The 22,519-nt window shown below is 38.1% G+C and overlaps 1 protein-coding gene across 1 annotated transcript; it reads right to left on the bottom strand.

Annotated features, from left to right (window-relative positions):
* Nucleotides 1–361: 361 nt before the first annotated feature.
* Nucleotides 362–21,495, bottom strand: LOC118279327 (uncharacterized). Its single transcript, XM_035598991.2, has 6 exons — nucleotides 20,406–21,495; nucleotides 6,125–6,281; nucleotides 4,442–4,551; nucleotides 3,378–3,533; nucleotides 1,628–1,739; nucleotides 362–559 (listed from the first exon to the last, which is right to left on the bottom strand). Exons 1-6 carry the CDS (start codon nucleotides 21,297–21,299, stop codon nucleotides 363–365), a joined length of 1,626 nt encoding a protein of 541 aa, XP_035454884.2. The 5' UTR covers nucleotides 21,300–21,495; the 3' UTR covers nucleotide 362.
* Nucleotides 21,496–22,519: the final 1,024 nt, after the last annotated feature.

Raw genomic sequence — 22,519 nt, 5'->3', positions numbered from 1 at the left:
ATCGCAAACTCGAGTTAAGCATCTTCCTCGAACAGCTACCTACATAGCTTAGTATCAGTGGAAACGGTCACATAGTTTCACAGCTTAGCTAAATGGAGTTTCTTGCTCGTACTTCTCCATTATGAGCTACACTTTGGAACAAGCGGACAACGGACAGACTGACCGACTATTGTTTATTTCTTTCTTTGTTAAAGTATCAAGTATATGGTTTAATTGGAATAAATGATTTGACTTCGACTTTGCTATTACATCTTCGTAGCATAGTTACATAGCATATCTCTGTTGATAAAGCTATATAACGTAGAAAACAACTCTTAGTATCATATTTGTTTCTGGAAATAAAAGAAAATAAAACACAAAATCTACAGATAAGTTTTTTTTATCATCCCAATAGTGTCGTCGATCCACTTGAGGTGGTTGTACAATGAGGTGTAGAACACGTTCTTGTTGAAACAAATGCCCCTCTCTGCCGGGTCCCCGTAGTGTATGCCGGTGAGACACCAGCGCTCAGTCTGCTGCGATACGAACACGCCGCCAAAACTTGGACATAGGGCTACGTCTGGAAAAATACAGTTATAGTTAAATGATAAATGATATTTATTTTGCAAATAGGTTATAAAATAACACTTTTACACGTCGATCTCTTAAATAACTAGATGAGGCCGGCATTTCCTATCCGACTACTCTGAGAAGAAATGCCGAAACAAACTCAGAGGTCATAGTCTCTTTTAAAGTCCAGACAAAATCAATTACTGCCACACTCAGAGTCATTTAATAGTCAATAGTTATTTAACCCAGTCCTTAGCAATTGTTTTCGATACAAAATCGTTTCTAAGGAATAGTTTAAGTAATTATTAAATGTCTCTGAGTGTGGCAGTTAAACATGTTGTTAAGTTAAGTTAAAAAAACACTATCACACTAATAAGTTTGGGAAGTATTTATTAGAATTAGAGTGTGGGAGAGCCATGCGGCACGAATGGGCCGGCTCAACCGGAGTGATACCACGGTCGAGCAGAAAACCGATGTGTTACACCGCTTGCGTTGTGTGAGTGAGGTTATCGGAGGCCCAATTACCGTCTTCCCAATCTTCCCGATCCCCGATTCATTTTAAACCCCAAAAAACCAGCAACGCTCTTGTAATGCCTCTGGTGTTTCAACTGTCCATGGACGGCGGTGATTGCTTACCATGCTTACCAGGTGATCCATCTGCTAGTTTATCGGCTTATAACATAAAAATATTTTGGTGTATTTATCGTATGTATATTCATATGCATGTTGTAAAAATTGGTAATTTCAATATCACAAACAGATAACTACACTAATTTTACTTATTACTCTAAACCAGCTTAGAGGACTAGCTAACGGGTTACCGGGGCTCCGGCTCGACAAGCAGGAGTAGGAACGGGTTGGTTTTTAGTCAGTAAGAGTCTGACACTCCCTCTCGCCTCGCCCAGGGCGGGAGAGGTCATTGGATGATTTTCCCCCTCAAAACAAAAACAGACTAAAATAGATTAGTCTAGAAGACTAGATAAAGTTTAACAGGGTCATTGAACAATTTTCCCACCTCAAAAAAAAACTAGCAGGCTAAACTAGATTAGTCTAGAAGTTTAGATGAAGTGTAACATACCATTTCCATATGTAACACAGAATACATTTTCGTCCATATCGTAGCAGTGGTCTCCTCGTTGGTTGTTGAAGAAGATTGGCATCAGCAGACCATTCGCTCCCCACGCTGTGGCCTGCAAGCATAAGGAATTATTATAATGCTGTTTATGATGGGCTACATGGATGTCAGAAAAGTTGATATACGTGTCACGACTTTAATAGGGATGATGACGGGGTATGAAAATTCAAAATCTATTTAGTCCGTCTGTTAGGTAATGAAAAAATATTAGACACGTATGTTAACAATACGGTACTGAAGTAAAAGGAATCAAAGTTTAGGAGCGAGAGAAAATACGCAGAAATGACTTCTGCGTATAAAACGTAACTAGAAGTGACGTCACGCGATATCTCAAATTGATATATAAGTACTATGAATAAATTTTGTTTCTATGGATCTTTGTCCATCAATCACACTGAAACTACAGAACGGATTTTGATGAAATTTGGTATACAGACAGGGTATGACCTGGCTTGAGTAATGGGATACTTTTTATCCCATAGAAACGCGGGTGAAGCCATTGGCAGAAGCTAGATGAAGATATAATTATAACAAAGCCAGTAGCCATTTTGATATCCAAATTGAATTGTATGATCGGTGACTGTGGCCCTGTGACTCGGTGACTCATTAGATATTCTTGCGGCGTACGATAAAATTAATTATTTGACCGCCTCCCAGTTTAGGGCCTATGCACACCACGTTTTACAAACGCGCCGTCGACGCGGTTTTGCGTCTGTTTCGCAAACGCGCGTGCCGACGGCGCGTTTTTCTCCTGCAGAGCAGTTTGTTGTCGTTTGTATCGATACAAACGCGCGGCACCGGCGCGTCTGTATCGCTACACACGCGCGTCTGTATCGCTACACACGCGCTTGTGCATCGCGTCTGTATCGCTACAAACGCGCGTCGACGATGCGTTTTTATCCTGCAAAGCAGTTTGTTGACGTTTGTATCGATTCAAACGCGCGTCTGTATCGCTACACACGCGCGTTTGCATCGAGTCTGCATCGATACAAACGCGCGTCGACGGCGCGTTTTTCTCCTGCAAAGCAGTTTGTTGTCGTTTATACAAACGCGCGTCTGTTTCGCTACACACGTGCGTTTGCATCGCATCTGCATCGCTACAAACGCGCGTCTGTTTCGCTACAAACGCGCGTCGACGGCGCGTTTAAAAAACGTGGTGTGCATAAGCCCTTAAATGTAACCCATGGTTTAAATGTAACCACGGAGGTATAATAAAGTAGTTTTATCTTGGTTTATTCGCCTGATTGTAACTCTGATGGGAATTTCGTTTTGTGAATTGTTTTAATTAATCTAGAGAATTAGGTGCTTTAAGTAGGTCGTCTAGGATAGTCTCTTTTATATAGTCACGCCTTTTATTAAGGGGTAGGCAGAGGTGCACCTACATATGCACGTAATTCCACTGCACAATGTACACCTACTTTTCATTTTCATTATAATCTTAATTTTTATGGTATAAGCCGGTAAACGAGCAGACCAATCACCAGCAATCGCCGCCGCCCATAGACACTCGAAACACCAGAGGCGTTACAAGTGCGTTGCCAGCATTTTGGGGTTTAAGAATTCAAGGGTTGTTTGGGAATCTGGAATTGGGAAGATTGAAAAGGGGGGTAATTGGGCCTGGGGGTACTTAATACAAGCTGACTCCCTTCAAAAGATTTTCAACTTTATCCCCAAACAATAGAGTAGAACTCACGGCAGCATGCTGGAGGCTGTTCTCCTGGTGAATGCAAGCGGACTGTATGTTGTCCTTGAACTCGACGGGCACCTCCAACACCAGCAGCGCTATGTCGTTCATCACCCTCCCACTCACTCCAGTCGTGAAGTTCGGGTGCAGGATTATAGATTTTACCTGGAACATTTATTTGTGTGATTGAGTTATGGATAGAATTTGGACTTGGAATTAATAACTATCGTTAGACACACTAACGGCCAATTCCAATAACCTATATGTCGGTAAATTTGCTTACTAGAGATAGTATTTTGACATAAGCTCCATACAAAATTCTACCTCTGGTAAGCAAATCTACCGATAGATAGGTTATTGGAATGCGCCGTAAATTAACTAAAAATCCCGGTTTATTCCCGTTGTAGGCGGCGCGTCTGCGTACACTGCTCATGATAAAGCCTCTGTGACTCGAAACTAGTAGAGCTTTTCTCCATTAATTTACGTGATTACACTAGAATTGTCTTCTGTTTTGGGTGCGTTTACAAACAAACAATCACATACACATGACCCAGACTCGAAACAACACTTTGTGGTTCACACAAAGAGGTTGTTCCGTACAGGAATCAATTCTACCACACGTTGCCCGGCAGCCAGTTGCCCAGCCATCGCACTTAAACCCTTTAAATAAACTGGTGCTCCTTTAAAGTACATCGGTGACTGTTTTTACTATAACGCAGTCAAAGATCAACCGAAAATCAGACAAGTAACGAACTGACAAAAAACAATGTAGGTAACCAATAATTGTATTGTGAATCTGATTGAAAAAGAGTAACCAATGGAGTTTCTTGCTCGTTCTTCTCCATAGGAATCTACTCTTTGGAACGAGCAAATAGCTTCACTAGTAGAAAACTGACCAACAGACTGACGTTGTTTATATTATTATATTTGCTTTAACGTTCAAAAGTGCCTTCCTGGTCTATTTGAAATAAATAATTTTAACTTTGACTTTGAATGTATATGGGACAAATAACTTTCCTGATAAAACAAGAGCCTTTATTGATCTGAATTATTATCTTCCATCTCCTTCCTACCTTGTGTACTTTCTCTTTGCCTCCGAAAGCCTGCAGGTTGACCTTCCCGAGGAACACCAGCACGTTCTCAGCTTCCCACGCGCTGTCGTTGGCATACATACATCTAGCACCTGGAACAAAAGACGATTACAATACTTAGCAGTCAATTTGGTCTTTACTTGTTTGAACGCGCTAATCTCAGGAACTACTGGTCCGATTTGAATAATTCTTTTTGTGTTGGATAGCGCATTTATCGAGGAAGGTTATAGGTTATAAAACATCACGCTACGATCAATAGGAACCGAGCAGAGCGGGTAAAACCGCGCAGAAGTAGCTAGTTATGAATATCCGTAAACAGGTCAAATTGGATAAAGTGGTAAGGTTCCGTTTTTACCAAATAGGTGTCATTCTAGAAAACCAGTCACATGATGGTAAGCAATCAACTTCGTCCATGGACACCCAAGCAACACCAGAGAAGTCACAGGTGCGTTGCCGGCCTTTGGGGGCCTTTTTATTTTTTCCACCAGAGATGTTTTATGTAGCTATGCTACGAAGACGTGAAACAATGTGACCGTTTCTATTGCTACTAAGCCATGTAGCTGTGCGAGAAAGATGTGCTATGAAGATGCGCCTACGCAAAGTAGCTGAGCGAGGAAAAAGCTCAGCTCAAGTATGCAATGTATTGATAATAATAGGGAAGTCATCCATAGCACATATCCAAAGCACACATCTTTCCATGTAAAAACATAGCTAAGCTGATTGATGAACTCTAGTATTTTTTATAAAATTATGTAAATCAAGAGTTTCGTATTGCTAAAGAATGGTTTTGTAACTATGTAGACCTGGAAATGGAGCTCTTTTGCTACATTAACACTCTAGTGCAAGTTGAGACTGGGCTGAGATATATTTTCGTGATTCTAAAAGAGCTGTTGAGCTGTTGATTTGAGCTGAGTCCTTCACGTATTATAAGACCGCAATGTACCTCAAACTCGTGTCAGCTCGCGCCAAAATGTAGCATCAGGCTTAATGGCCTCTTTATACAATTTTGGCTTCTATACTCATAAAAATACAATTCAAAATTGCAATCCACTAACATTACATGAGGACGGATCAAAACGAACTTCTTTTTATAAAAAGTTTTATTAAAAACGACTCGAAATTAAAATCCCGCTCTTTCTACCTCGCGCCATTTTGTATTTTTCTCATTGCCTCGCCTCCGACAAGGCGAGGCGAGGCGAGGTACTAATTTGATTACACCACCTTCCGCTTAGCAGGCTTTGGCTCTTAATGACATTTCCAAGTTCTTCGTCATTAAAGGTCCTTGTGGATAGTGCTTGAATACTAGGAACTGACTCTTTAGTTCAATAGTTCACAAATTGAAACTCCTGTTCTATGAATAGGTTCATTTCATGGATCAGCGTCGCCTATAGACCATCAAATGTTCATTGCAACAGCAGTTTTTTTAAGCTGGAAAATCTTTTTTCATCCAATGAATTCTCCCGCTTTGGGCGAGGCAAAAGGGAGTATCAGACTCTTACTGACTAAAAACCACCCCGTTCCTACTCCTGATTAGTAATCCGCAACTCCGGATCAAGCAGGTGCCTGATGCCTAATGCCACCGAGGGCTGATGCCCTACTGAGCAGCATCTGTGGAGCTCTGATGGCTCTTTGACTTTTAATATAGTGTTACTGAATAATACATACCAGTGACAATAACCTTCTCAGTAAGCAGCGCGCCATCACAGTAGTAGCTGAACTGACTGTCAGCGCTCTCGTTGGTGATGAAGATGGACACCACCCACGGGTACACCGTCCTGGTGAACTCCTTGCACGACCAGTCGCCGTGGCAGATGGGGTCCGGCTGTGGAAGATGAAGGGGTAAGATGAGATGATGAGTGGTCATACATTAGACACTTTATTTAAGGGGGCAAAATCATCCAATGACATCTCCCGTTTTGGGCGAAGCGAGACGGGAGTGTCAGACTCTTACTGACTAATTAATTCCATAATTACTGAATTTCCATTTTTTGCTCAACAATATGACTTACTAATACTCGTCGGGCAAGAAGTCTCGAGTTAGACTCCCGAGTCGGGCAAAATATTGCTAGGCATTTTTCGGTTTTCGATTTCTCAATAGTAGCACGAAGTCTGGAAGTGTGCCCGGTAAATGGTAATAGGCTCACCCCTAATTACATGGGACTTATAACACAAACGCTGAAAAATAGATGTACTTTGTACAGTGGCATAACGTGCTGTAATGCACCTCTGCTTACCCTTTAACCTTAACTTTGTAACTCTATACACATATTCTTCCATAGAAAAACCGATTAGCCAAAATATAATAATAAAAATAAGTCCCTTTATTTCCCAACAAAAAAAAAACACATAAAATTAAAAAAAAAGAGATGTCTGCGAGCATTTTTCGCGAAGCCCCCATAATAATTCATTGCGCGGTGGGATCTCAAATTAAAAATTAAAAATTCAAATTTCCTCGTTGAGTGGTGTGTTGTTTATGGCATTAAATAATTTATAATGGTTGATTATGGACGTCTAACGACCTATAAAAAGCAGACGGATTAATGACTCTATGAAGATATTTTTTATTTGTTTTTTTTTTTAGTTTGGGTAGACAAGCTAAGTTAGCCTAAGCAAGCTAAGCTAGAAGTGATGGCCTAGTGGTTTACGCTCACTTCTCATGCATGAGGGTTCGAAACCTACCAACGGCAAGTACCAATGTGACTTTTTCCGAGTTATATGTACTTTCTAAGATTTTTTTGGCAGTGGTTGGACACCACTGCCAAACGGTGAAGGAAAACATCGTGAAGACATTTCTTAACATAAGTTTGAAACAAGGGTGGTTATTATAGCTCAAACCTTCTCCGTGTGAGAAGCAATGGTTAGGAATGGCCACTTATAAGCTGATGATGATTATGTGATGTGAGATAAGCTAATGTCGAGCCGGTCTTCGGTTCAATGGAATAAAATTTTCAGTTTTTGACATTTTTATGTCATAAATTATTTAAAGTCTTACTCCCATTAGCTATTTGAGGGAAGCTCTACTAATTTCAAATCATACCGGGACTCATATTCATGATTTATCGCTCACCGTATTTTAAATTTATTTAAATATCCCATGGTATCAAAGTGTAGTAAATAGAATAAACACGTAATAATTCTTTACCCAACTGACCTCGAGATTTACAATCACAAGCCCACCAACAAAAGATAAAATAAATAAATAAAAAAACATTAATGAATAATTAAGTCTTCCTTAATTAATTTAATGTTGCATCTTTGTTGAAAACTCACGAATTGCTGTCAAGCTTTTTATGAGAACTCTGTTACAAGACGACATAATACATGGCTTTGCACTTTAGAACTTTGCAGAGCCTACTACTAACGTGTCAAAGGATTATCATCTCTATTAGATTGAAAGACAAGGTTGAAAATTCCATGAAGATGTTTGTCAGATTCTTTGCCCGGCCTATTCTAATCTGTCAATGGATTTTCGATTCTATTGCAATAGTATAAGGTTAGAAATCTAAAGGTAAATGTGTTTGTTTAGTATAGGTTGATCTACTACCATGTAACAATTGACTCTCTTTCATACTTTCGGAATTTGAATAAAAATAGGTTAATAATTATATAAATAATTATATTTATTAGGTTCTTAATTACTACCTCTTTGGTCAAATGCTTTGAAGCATGACAGTTGATTTTTTTTATTGTGTAAGTCGGTAAACGAGCAGACGGATCACCTGATGGTAAGCAAACACCCGAAACACCAGAGGCGTTACAAGTGTGTTGCCTTTTGGGGGTTAGGAATTTAAGGTTTGTTGGGGATTTGAGGATTGGGAATGATGGTAAATGGGTCTCCTTACTCACACGACGAAATACAGCAAGTGTTGTTTCACGTCAGTTTTCTGTGAGGCCGTGGTATCGCTGACTTTGACTTATTAATGGGACTAATACCCGTTTTTACCAACCTCTCCTTAATTTTAAGCAACCCATAAGCATTTTTTGTTTTCTCAACTTATAAATGACACCTAACAGTACAATTAAGAGGTTAGTTCAGGTGCTAAGTCACGCTAAGTAACTCTTTGCTAAGAGATGGTTAAATGGTGGTAGGTGAACACGGAACACACTATAAGTAACTTAACTCAAACTTAAACTTAGCAATTGGCGATCCATAGTCTCTGACTACGCCTCACGAAAAACAAGCCGGAGAATACCTATGTATGTAGGTTCATAATATACTCAAAAGCCAAGAAAAACAAACATAATAAACAAAAACAAACAAAACAAAAACCCTCATAATTTAAATAAAACAATCTACAATCTGCGAGAAAAGACTCATCTCATCTCGTCTCGAGTCGAGTCGAGTCGACTCGAGTCTCCCTTAACAAATGATATCGATTTAAACTTCTTAAATCAGTGCGTAAAATTAATGGGTTCACATTTACACCGGCATATACAGAGATAAAGATATATATCTGTACATACCCTTAAGGTACGAATCCACAGGCCCGCATCGTACGCATCGCACGCAACGGATTTTAGTTTGTCTTGTATAGAAACTCATACAACTGCGTCCACTGATCCGCGTCGTACGGACCGCATCATCGGCAATACCTACATGCGATGCGAACTGATGACGTCATACGGAATGCGTGCGATGCGTACGATGTGGGCCTGTGGATGTTAACCTTTAGTACGAATTTGCTTTACGAAAACGAAACGTGACCGCGTTCGGCGCTTTGACTGGTTGGTTTATTGGAGCCAACCAATCAGTGCGCCGAACGCAATCTCGTTTCGATTACTTTAAACGTAAAGCAAACTCATACTAAGGGTACTGTGGGTATATACATACGTATAAAGGAAACCGCCTTCATTCAAATTGATATAAACTTCGCTATTTTCATACAAAACTTTTAGATCCAAAAATATTTGAAATTAAAAAAGTTTTTAACTTTAAAACTGAGGAAGTTTGTGAGGTAAGGTTATGTTTCGCTTGGTTTAGGTGGAGAATAGAATATGTATGTGTGTGTGTGTGTTCTAGTTATGGTATTTGAACAACATACATCTTACATATATGTACTTTTATTTCTTTTTTATAACGTCACGCCTTTAATCCCCGAAGGGGTAGGCAGATTTTATGATGTAAGTCCCATGTAATAGGGGTTCGAGTCTATTGCCATATACCGGGCACATGTCCAAACTCCGTGCTACCACTGAGAAAATTTTTAAAAACCGTAAAAGCCCAGTAATACTTCGCCCGACCCGGTAATCGAACCCGAGACCCCTTGCCCGGCAGTCGCACTTGCAACCACTCGGCTAACGAGGCAGTCATATCAATATAATATGTGACTGCCTTATACAGGTATAAACGAAACGCTCTCGGAAAACACGAAAAAAACTTATCTTTTTATAACTTTAATCGTTTTCGTGTTATTCATGCAACATCAGCCTTAAGCAGTTGATTACAACTTATTGTTAATTACGTTGGTTACATTAAAAAAAACATGAATTCCTTAATTTTTTTAAACTAAAAGTCACGCCTGTCTCCCTTGGGGGTAGGCAGAGACAATGGAACGCCAATTGCAACAAATCTTACATACCTCTTTCGCTTCATCAACAGTCATCAGTCTTTTCTTGCGTGCTTGTCGGTAAAGGGTACTTTTAATTTTGCCGTTCTTTAATATATCGCCAATCTGGTCGATATGTGTCCAAAGTGACATGAAAAGCGAAAATTAAAACCACCATTATTTTCTCAATAAACAATTTTGCATTTAATCTATACTAATATTATAAAGCTGAAGAGTTTGTTTGTTTGAACGCGCTAATCTCTGGAACTACTGGTCCGAATTGAATAATTCTCTTTGTGTTGGATAGTGAATTTATCGAGGAAGGCTATAAGCTATAAAACATCACGCTATGACCAATAGGAGCCGAGCAGAGCGGGTGAAACTGCGCGGAAGTAGCTAGTTTTATTATAACTTTTGTGAGTCATACTAAATTAGTTATTATGTTATCGGCTTACTCACGTGACTGTTTGACGAGGAACTCGACTTCTTTCAAGCCATGCTAGAGGCTCGTATTCATGCCGCGTGCGCTACTGACAATCGCCGCGTCGTGTGTCGCGGAATGCTGCTCATGAATATGAGCCTCTAGCATAACTTGAACTGATCCGGAGCTGCGGACTACCTAGCGGGTTTACCGGGGCTCCAGCTCGAAAAGCAGGAGTAGGAACGGGGTGGTTTTTAGTTAGTAAAAGTCTGACACTCCCTCTCGCCACGCCCAAGGCGGGAGAAGTCATTAGATGATTTTCCCCACTCAAAAAAAAAACATAACTTGAAACTAGTCGAGTTCCTCGTCAAACAGTTACGTGAGTAAGCCGATAACATAATAATTAATTTTGTATGAAACGTCCCTTAGTCCCTTAATACAATTGCTTCTAATTTCTTAATACATACGGAGTGACAGAGACAGCTATACATTTTATTTAATGATGCTGACTGCGCTGCTGATTTTGAAGAGGAAATGTTATCTACATATCAACGGTACAATTGAAATACTTTATGTTAGTTATTTTATATAGGGTGTCTGGTAATTAGTGAACGATATTTAAACACGTGATTGTACTCATGATTACTAACAACTTTTCTAAAGGAACTTTTTTTGTATACTCATTAGTTTTAGTTTTATCACAAGAACAGAAATTTCATTAAAATTCTGTAATCCACGCAAGCAAAGCCGCGGGCATTAACTAGTAAACTATATAACAAAACCAACAAAAACAGAACTATTCCTCAATCAATCGGAAAATAATAATAATACAAAAACAAACGCCAATCGTTCATCGGAAACATTAAATAAACACGTCTTATTATAACTAAAGGAAAGGAAATAAACCATTATACCATCACAATTTCCTTTCCTTTCCTTTCCTTTCCTTTCCTTAAGAACTTTCCGAAAACTTGTGCTAACGAACAAGGAAATGCGTGGAGCCGCCTCACACATAATCTTGTTCTAAATGCTGTAGAGCGGCGATGGAGGAAAAAACTCGGTATTTTTTCAACATAATTACAACCTTGGACGTATGAAGGAAGTCCGATGCGGTATTTTAAGTAGCTACGAGTAAATAAATTGTGTTTAATTTAATATTTTGCTTTAGTTTTTGCGGTTATTAATTTTTAAGTAAGTAAGTAGTGTTATGTTTGTTTTTGTTATTAGTTTAAGTGAAGATGTCTAGTTTTGGATTATATTGTGTTCATCTTAAGAGTTCATAATAATTTCTGCTAGACTATGAGCCTCCTCTACATAGTGTTTGCCATAAATGAGTATGTGCTTCGCAGTCAGATGATAAATCGTCATTTAAAAAGTTCAGATTTATTTCGACGTCCTTCATGAGAGATCTAGAAGCGAATGCAAAGCGGTGTGGCGCGAAAACAATGAACTGTCCAAAACTATAGAAGTGGCCTGCGTGGCCGAACGCACGTGTGTTGCGGTGCGAAGTGATCAATTGGCTTGATATTTTCACACGAACTAGATGCGGTACAACACGTTTTGTTTGGTTACAATGTCGGAAACAGAAACAAAACGAAACGATTCGCATGCACTTAGGACATAACCGCCGCGTCGCATTGCATTGAATTCACTTGTCACCGCTTCATAATGAACGTTATCGTCATCGTGTCAGACTGACATTTTTAATATTTTGTTTAACGTTTAAAAGTGCCTTTCTGGTCTAATTGAAATTGAAATAAATGATTTTAACTTTGACATAGAAATATCTGACACATTTATCTAATAGAAACTTAATTATAATACAGGCCCTATATTATACCGTATCCACATTTTCCATCCTCATTGTGCAAGAAGAACGCGAGTACTCCCTTTGTGCGAGTGATTGATGAGTCCACATCGCGTGATACCAGCTATCAGACGAACTATGCAGCAAGGATTATTGTACACTCCTCAATAGTTCGGAGATAAGGGCGCTGTGTAGGGTGTACGTACATTTTTCTTATATTTTAGCTGTGTAAGTGTGTAGTTGTAGATAGGTTGATCAACATGACATAATGTCTCTCTCTAAACTAAGATAGCTAAAGGTTTCTTAAGTCTTTGACTGCCAATAGAAAACTGTTGAAGGCAAATCCTCCGCTAACGTCGGTCACCGGTGACCACCGAGGCGTTTAAAGTGTTAAAATTAGGTAGGTATTATATTGCACATATACAATGTAACACCCAGTATTCACCAGATAAGCTCTGAGTTTTTTTAGGTATTTATAAGTCGATTGTTTACTGATGGTAAACAATCGCCGCCGTGTATGGACATCGGAAACACCGGAGGTGTTACAAGTGCGTTGCCGGCCTTTTGAAGGTTAGGGATTTAAGGGTTGTTGGGGAATCAGGGATTGGAAAGAAGTGAAGGGTGGTAATTGTCTCACTCACACAACGATACACAACACATTCTGTGGGGCCGTGGTATCACTCCGGTCGAGCCGGCCTATGCGTGCCGAAGCATGGCTCTCCCACACTTAAAGTACTGTTTAATGTTTAATAAGGGGTCACACAGTGCATTATATAGAATTGGCATATAATATAGACAGCATAATTGTAATCGAAAAAGGCCACATGTAAACACCAATTGCAAGTATAAAAAAATGCGTTTTCGAACCAGCCTTTGCAAGGACAGTCATTCTGATCGATCCCCAAACGGGACAAAATACAAAATTGGTAGCCATGGTATTGGTATTGGTGGGCCAACACATAAATCCCACACGTACATGTCCCACACAGACTATCAATCCTCCTCAAATCGCGTCACCACAAAGAGACAAAACCATAGAAAAGTGGACGAATAAAAAAACCCCTCGACTCTTCTCTAAAGGCCAATGGAAAATTGTTTTTTCGCGCGAATCGAAAAAAATGCGCCATTTTTTTTCGTTTTTTCTTTTTTTTTTTTTTGCTCGCCACCGCGTATTTTTGCTACAGAATGATTGATTCGAGCCGTTGTTGGACTGAGCGATTGATACATACTGACTTTAAGAACTACCAGCATTAGGGTGCTTTTAGACCAGAGATGTTCTATGTAGTTATGCTACGAAGATGTAATAGCTAAGTTGTGAAACTATGTGTGGCCGTTTCTACTGATACTAAGCTATGTAGCTGTGCGACGAATGCGATGTACTCGAAGTAGGGAAACCATCCATATGTCACATCCATAGCACGCCTCTTTCCATATAAAAAACATAGCTTAGCTGAGTCCGTTACCACCAGTGCTATGCTATGTGTACTAATGAATATGATTGGTGGAAGCCAAACGCATCCACAGCAACATAGCATAGCACATCTTTCATGGCAAAGTACACTAAATCTGATTCTTTCTTTCTTTCTGATTACAAATATGTTCCAGAACGTTGCACCACATTAGGATTTTCTCCTGTATCGTGGGTGCGTTTACAAACATACAAGTTCACATACACATGACACCCAGACACGAAACAACAATTTGTGGAACATACAAAGAGTTGCTGCGTGCGGGAATCGAACCCGCTACCCGTTGCGCAGCAGCCAGTTGCCCAGCCACCGCACCAACCGTGCTACTCAACCTTCTCCAACAAGTCAGCCAAAATATCGGCGTGTAAGTCACACTCCCGAAGCCATTGTTAGCTATTCTCATAAAACATTACTCGTTGCATTCATAGCTGGGGGTGGGGGGAACTGCTTTTTAATAAATATAGATGGTTCTGGTTTAATATCGTCTACTCCTTCGTCGCTGTATGCAAAAGCAGGTAAGCAGAGATGCTTGGATAGTGAGAATAACAACGATTGTTTTGAGATTACCAGTCTCCAGAGAACTAGTATGTGTAATGACCAAAATAATGTACTAATATCTTAATGCTAGCTTCCCTGACAGACAGACTGACAGACAATTAGATTTTGACGTTCGAAAAGTACCTAAATAAATATTAATTGAAAGCTATGCTTTGACTTTTAAATTTTGGATAGAAATTCTATAAAAGTAATGTCAAAAATCGGTCTTATACTTACAATGTACACACACTTTTCACCATTCGTGTTATAAGTCCCATGTAATAGGGGGTTTATATCCCGTGCTACTACTACTCAGAAGTTTTCAAAAAAAGCCCAGTATTACTTTGCCCCACCGGGTAATCGAGAACCCCAACCGACCAACGAGGAATCGAATTACCTGGCCTACCTATTAAGGAATAAAAAGAAACAAGACAAAAGTGTCAAAAATTTAATTATAGGTGTTCGTGTATTTTTTTCATTATAGGACCCAGAAGTCGAACCCAGAATCCCTCGCTCAACTGTCACTCATGCAACCACTCGACAAACAACATAGTGTAGTGTAATTATTTCGCCAAAACACAGCACGATGCTGCGGGCTAAAACCAGTTATTTTAATTAACGACCGGCTGTACGCGTTGTAATTACTAGTTACAGTTTTAGAATAACATAATAAAACACGTTTTATTCTGCTAAAGGGGTGAGCAGAGGTGCACGTAATGCCACTGTACAAGGTACACCCACTTTTCACCATTTGTAGTGTAAGTCCCATGTAATAGGGGTGAGCCTATTGCCTTTTAAGTACCGGGCACAATTTCACACTCCGTGCTACTACTGAGAAATTTTCGAAAAATCATAAAAAAGCCCAGTAATACTTTGCCCGACCCGGGAATCGAACCCGAGACCCCTTGTCCAGTAGTCGCACTTGCAACCACTCGACCAACGACGACGCTGGCAAAAGAGTTGTATAAATATTTTTATTATGAAACTTACGTATAGTATTTTTATATCGAAACTATGATTCGTTGAAACGCGATGCATAGTGTACTAATATTATACATTGATTGAATAACAATAACAAAAACAAACATCATCATCAACAACCTATAAGTGGCCACTGCTGACCAAAGGCCTCTTCTCACACGGAGAAGATTTCAGCATTAATCACCACGCTTGCTCAATGCAGGTTACCGATTTCAAACTTATAATTAGAAATTATAAGCCCAGGTTTCCTCACGGTGTTTTACTTCACCATTTGTCAGTGGTGTCTAAATAATCTTAGAAAATACATATAACTCTGAAAAAGTCACATTGGTACTTGCCGTTGGTAGGTTTTGAACACGCATCCTCAAGTATAAGATGCGGGCGTCTTAAGCCTCCGGACCACCACGACATTTTAAACAAACATACGAACGTGATTTCTATAATAAACGACTCATTAAAATATTGACCAGTTTACTGTCTCTGATAATGTGATATTACGAGTTTTTTATTCTGTTTTAAATTTTTAACTGTCGCTTCCATACGAAAACTGACGTGAAAAAAACGGTTGTGTTTCCTCGTATGAGTTAGGTTACCGGAAACTCAATTACCCCTCCCTCCAATCTCCCCAATCCCCAAATCACCAACAATTCTCAAATTCTTAACCTCCCAAAAGGCCGGCAACGCACTTGTAACGCCTCTGGTGTTTCAGGTGTCTATAGGCGGCGGCGAATGCTTACCATCAGGTGATCCGTCTGCTCGTTTACCAGTTTATCTCATAAAAAGTCTAGCAATAAGTATAAAATAAATTCTAAAACTCACATCAACTGTAGGCTTGACAGTCGTCATAGCATCCTTTCCGTCAAAACCAGTAAACATATCGGGCACCTCCGTAGGTATATACGTGTTCTCTTCATTCGTAGTGTCCTTATACATTTCTATATAATCCAAAATAGGATAATCGGTAGAATTGTCCTCATCAACATCATAATACGAAGGATCCCATTCGTCTAGTTTAAATATTTCATTTTGTTTATCTGTTTCAAATCTATCCATTATCCTACTAATTTTTATAGCTTTCGTCGTTTTTGGCACATCCATAGGAACAGTAGCTTGGTAAACTCTCTCTGTAGTTGTGGTTACTTCTGGTTTCTTCTTAAACATAGTCTCTGATTGTCTGTCTTCTGATTCTTCTGTCAAATCTACGTCGATGTTAGCGTTGCCTTTTTCAAAATCAACTTTGAAATCGAAGCTTTTGACGTAGATTTTCGTCTTGTTGCTTTTGTGTTTGAAAACGAAACTAGTCTCGTTGAGTTTCGTTTCGAACCATTTTGTAAGGTGGGACAGGATTTGATTCAAATCGTTTATCGCTACATGTTTGATCTGATCAAATTTTGGCACTTCGAACCTTATATCAACGTTTTCTATGATTGAAGTTTCTTTGAGTATATCATCGACTACTTTCACTGCACATTTCGATTTATCTTCGCACTCACTCTGAACAGTCTCCAGCACCACTGCACATAGTACTATTGCTATTATTTCTTTCATATTTACTAAATATACGTGAACACACTACATGAGATGTGATACAAATGCATACTATGAATTGTTTTACTATACATAACAATATTGTTTACACGTTCTTTATCAACTTTGTGCTGTTTAACATAAGGTTTATTTTACTTTGTTTTGGAAGTGTGTAATCACCTTGAAGTTTCGTGGCTTCGTTGACTTTGATGGACGATCACGATAATTAGTAGGATTTGCTTGAACCTTAGTGATAGGAGGAGCGGAGAGCGGATCTTAGTACTCAGACGAATGACAATTAATTCTGTCTGGCTTCATTTCTATTATAATTATGATTTTAGGATTCTGCTACACTGTCTTATGTAACATTTTGAAGTTAATATCAAATCCATATTACACTTTCGTTTGTCTTGTTATTTGGTATTCAGAAAACTATAAGATTTCTTGTAGTAGGTACTTTAAAAACTGATGACAATATTATATCTCTTACAAAAAGTCCACGACACACCTTTTCTGGCCCAGGAATGAAAGTGTTTGCGTTTCACTGCTCTACTCACCTCGAAGTCAGTCGTATGAGTGTTTATTATTGTTTATATATTTTTAATTCATAATATTTGTTATTATTATGTAGTAAGATGTTGCATACAATTTCTTAAACAGGTGGTAGTCACAGCTGTTTGTCATGATATCGTAAATTGTTCTTCAAATTGATATACCTAATAGACTTGACTTTGACTGTAAAAACTTAAGAGTATTTCATGGCCTTTTAAATTTTGCTTGTTAGAATTAAATTGTATTTTTCCTTATTATTTTTGAACTGTGGATTCTCATACATGTGAGTGCGATTTCGAAACCTACCAACGGGAAGTACCAATGTGACTTTTTCCGAGTTATATGTACTTTCTAAGATTATTTAGACACCACTGACAAACGGTGAAAGAAAACATCGTGAGAAAACCTGAGCTTATAATTTCTAATTATAAGTTTGAAATCAGCAAGCGTAGCGATTAATGCTCAAACCTTCTCCGTGTGAGAAGAATCCTTTGGTCAGCAGTGTGCAGAATATTTTAATCATTAAAATCGCAACCCGCTAATCATAACATTAACACCTCATATTAGGTATACTTAACACGAACTCCAAACAAAAAACATATTACTATAAACATTATGTATGTATATGATATAATATACAAAATAAACAATAAAATATTTGACCACAATCGAAGGTTTTTCTACTAAAAACAAGGTCTTATAAATAAAAGCTTTGGTACACCGTAGTCGTGAACTGAGAGATTTTAATTGTGCTAGTCAATTACTTGGCTATTGTGATCCGTAGGTATTGTACATCAAGTTATAGGTAATTTGTGATTATTATTGTATTGTAAAAAATATTTTGTTGGGCTGTGTTGTGGTTATTTTATGTAAGTGTGGTATTTGAGTTTGGTGTCTATCTGATGTCTGTGAAATCTATCAATTTTAAAAGCTGAAATTATCTCCATTATCTTGTCATAAATGTTATAAGACATTTTACCTGAAGACTTATTTTAGATATTTTTTAAAACAAAAGTATGAAAGTTAAAAGATATATTGAGCTTAAAGTGACCTCTACATAAAGCCCAAAATCGCTCTCTACTAAAGCAAAAATACTGAATATGTTTTTCGGCTTACTCACGACACTATTTGACCAGGAACTCGACTAGTTTCACGCTGACCTAGGGACTCATATTCATAAGCAGTCAATACGTGACACACAAAGCGGCAAATGTCGCGCAAGTATATAATGATCTATTTAGTATGTCTCAAGAAAGTTATTATACAAATACATGTACCAAAAATGTTTTCTTTCTATTTTAGCAAACACGTGTCTAAGACTTCTTGTAAATAAATAAACAATACCTCTATAAACTAATACACTACCAAACTTCAAAGATGACTGCTGTGGTTTTCCTTATTGTGTCTGGACCAAATATTTATTATTTTCCCGAAATATTTCTTCCACGTGCAACAAAACTTATTTCATACAAAATCTAAAAACAAAACAAAAGACAAAAGCTAAATATAACTATTATTACTACTGGTAGGTTAGAAGTCAGTGCCTCCTCCTTTTTGGAAGTCGGTTAAATGTATGCAATATCACCAATTACGGCACGTAATGCCACTGTATAATGTACAACCACTTTTCAAGATTTGTGTTATAAGTCTCATCTAATGGGGACCGTCACATAGTTTCATGGTTTAGCTTTACATCTTCCTAGCATAGCTAGGTAGCACGGTTGAAAAGCACTCTAAGAGTCTGAAGTCATTTGATAATCTTCCCCCCTTACAAAAGAGCCAAGAATAAAGAATCACAACTCAATACTATCCTTCGTAGTTCACAAGTATGTTATAATGCTATCTGATAGCATACTGCGATGTGTTGCAGCCGTCATCATCATTATATTACTTATTATTCTCCGCGCAATCTGTTCCAGTACAATCTCATGTGTCATTTCTATAATTGTACTGATTTCTTATTTACATATTAATCTGTTTTATCTTGCGTTGTTAGTAGGAGAATTGTACATACTACAACTACTATTAAATTCACCGAGGGAAGTGGAAACTATCGTTTTCTTTCTGATTTATTTCGTTGCGGGGACAGTCATTCATTTCCCTGGGACGCGCCGGACTTCAGTGTTACGGTATTTACATGTTTGTATCTACTGTAGATCCTGGCTTACAGGAGTTGCAGCGGTATGGGAGGTTGTGGCGGGCTTGTCCCAAAAAAAAATCTACAACTTGTTTTTTTACACCACGACAGTAGCAAGAAAGCACACTGTTAAACCGATTGGTTACATAGTCTAAAAGATCAGCTTCCACGAACCAAACTCTACTACACTCTTATCTTAATCTCTTAATAACTTTCGAACCATGAGCCTCGTCCGTGTGAGGAAATTCCTCTTAAACCGACTGGTTACAAAATCTAAAGGATCAGCTTCCACAAACCAAACTCTACCAGACTCTTATTAATCTCTTAATAACCTTCTGAACCATGAGCTTTCTCTACAGTGAGAGAAGTAGTTCTACCATTACTTCTACGCCTGACAGGGTTTGAGATAGCAGTTTAGTTAAAAGATAATAAATAAATAATAATAATAATAGAGAGAGAGAGAGACATCATCAACGACTAAAATGCGTACATATACAAAAAAAAAAAAAATAGTTAGGGATCCGTAACGAGTTGATTAGACAAAGAACTAAAGTCACTGACGTAGCTCGAAGGACTAGCTAGCTGCAGTTGCAGTGGGCCAATCACATTTGTCGAAGAACCGATGACCGTTGGGGTAAACGTGTTCTAGAGTGGAGACCGCGTCTAGGCAAGCGTAGTGTAGAGCGCCCTCCAGCTAGGTGGAGTGACGATATCCACAAAGTGGCTGGTAGTGAAGAAGAGAATTGAGAACAGGCTGATGATGTTGATGATGAGTCAACATAAGAGATTGCTACTGTCCTCTAAGCTGATCACAATTTTAGGACATATCCGAGTAAAACTCACATTCTACTATCTACATAATACATATATTATACATACATATACATATTTTCAATAAATATATACTATAAATATAATATTAAAACAAACTACTTACAATACTACGAAATACATAAAAATCCAACTCACCAGCATTTGCATCTTCCAAGGTTTCCGTGTAACCATTTCAACATCATCTGGACTCCTCGTACTAAGGTTGCTGACGTCCACCGAATCTTTCATAAGTCCCGTATCATCTTCATCATCAAACAATTCGTTTTCGTTCGCTTTCGTAGTTATAACTATTGGTACTTCTGTTTCTCTTTCAATCTCCTCTTCATCTCCCACTAAATATCCTTCTATTGTGGTAGTATGTTCTACTTCTTGCTTAGAGAGTTCTGTGGTGTATACTTCTTCATTAATTGATCGTCTTGAGGCTTTGGCTTTTGTTGGCTGTACTGTGTAGTACTTCTTTGTAACTGCTGGATCTTCACTGACTGTAGTTTTTGGTAGATCATCTTCTATAACCAGACCTGTTACTGATGTTTTCATTATGTCTTTGTCCATTTCTTCTGGTATGTCATTATCATGATTGTCTCCTGATTTCTTTGGATCTGTTTCTTGTTTCATCGGTTCTTCGATGAATACGTAATCGACGAAAATAGGTCGTGGAGGTAATTCGATGTAATCTTTTAGTTGTTCAACTTCAATATGTCGTTTCACTTTTTTAGTAAAATCGATTTCGTCTTTCATAAACTCGTCGATGTCTAGGTCGTCTACAGTTGATACTTCAATGTAATCCCCATCAGTTGATGTGTAGGGTTGTTCTGTAGTATAATCAACTACTTCAATGACAGTTAATTCCAATTCTGATATCGTAGGGATCCTTTTAATCGTTATATTAGCGTTTATGTAATTGTAAACATCGGGCCAATATTTGGCGCTATACAGAAACGTTGATATCATAAACATTGTAACGAACAACATCATTAATATAAGTATTTTTATTATCATTTTTAACATCGGCTGTGATAACTTCATCATTGACGACCAGAGTCTTACTTTCAATTCACAGATCACTTAAATCACTTCTCACTATATTACTATTACTCACAGAAACTCCACTTAACTTATATGTAGGTAACTTTAAAACCACATTGGTCTTCGTACCTAAGGACCAAGTCGTAAGGACCACACGAGTGATTAAGAAGCAAGCCTCGGATGTACTAGAATTAATGAAACAATGTATTATATAAAGAGTCTGGGATTTGTATAGGATCATTATGTAGGCTATATACGGTGTGTGATGCGCAGAATAAAACAATAGATAATATAGTTTGCCTTCTAAGTCTGGTAAACGCTGATGATGTTATTGAATGCTTTGAGATCGTCATCGTCATTGGGTGAGTCAAGGGAAGTCAGCTGGTATGGAATTTGCAATCTGTAGTAATGTTGTGATATCTACTGCCTGTTGAATATCTGTGGAGATGTGGTATTATTATTATATTGTTGGTATGTTTTTTGTTTAAAAGATCGGAGACTTAAATCCTGGGTCATCGGATTAAATAATAATAATATTGGTGAATGCACACAGAATTCGCAATTATGCCTATTAGTAGTTTAAGGGTGGTTTTTAGATGAGTCTAGTAAAAAAAATATTGAGTGTGTCCATGAAGAAAATTAAGTATGTGGTTAATAAGATGATTTGTAAAATAAAATATAATTATATTTTATTCGTAAACTTAAGTAAAGATCTTTAGTTTAAAGTAACTGTGATGAGGATAATTATTTACTTATTATTTCTGACAAGCGCCTGCGAAAATTATAATAACAAAACACAGAACTACAACTTACTGCAACGAATTGTTTAGAAGTATTGCTTCTCCACATAATGATATGCCTTATTAGCCTCCAAAGGGGTTTTCAGAGGCATACATATACAAGGTGACTTTGAATTCGACATATTCTCTGTAGAAAATTAGTTGTATTATCACCTCCCGAGAGGAATACGTCGAATTCAAAATCACTCTGTATAATGTGAGCTTATCCCTGAGATATTTCCAAAAAACCTTTACTACCCCGCCCTCCCTCTGATGTACAGTCAATGCTCTTTTAAATAGATTTTCCAATTTTAAACACTTTAATATAATTCAGTCTCTATTCTCATAGTGGTTAAGAAAAATCCAGGCTTTTCTGCTCTGCAATAAAAATTCTCCTTTGAATATTTGTCACAATGCGTAAAATAGCTATATACCTTAGTGTAA

The sequence above is a fragment of the Spodoptera frugiperda genome, chromosome 14 (assembly GCF_023101765.2).
Source record: "Spodoptera frugiperda isolate SF20-4 chromosome 14, AGI-APGP_CSIRO_Sfru_2.0, whole genome shotgun sequence".
NCBI lineage: Eukaryota > Metazoa > Arthropoda > Insecta > Lepidoptera > Noctuidae > Spodoptera > Spodoptera frugiperda.
The sequence above is the reverse complement of the archived record's forward strand: the minus strand, read 5'-3'. Positions and strand labels throughout refer to the sequence as shown.

Coding starts and splice junctions, on each gene's coding strand:
- LOC118279327 (XM_035598991.2), bottom strand. CDS start 21,299: ATGATGAAGTTATCACAGCCGATGTTAAAAATGATAATAAAAATACTT. Junction 4,552..6,124: donor TGAGAAGGTTATTGTCACTG/GTATGTATTATT, acceptor CTTTTGTTCCAG/GTGCTAGATGTATGTATGCC. Junction 3,534..4,441: donor GCAAAGAGAAAGTACACAAG/GTAGGAAGGAGA, acceptor TAAATGTTCCAG/GTAAAATCTATAATCCTGCA.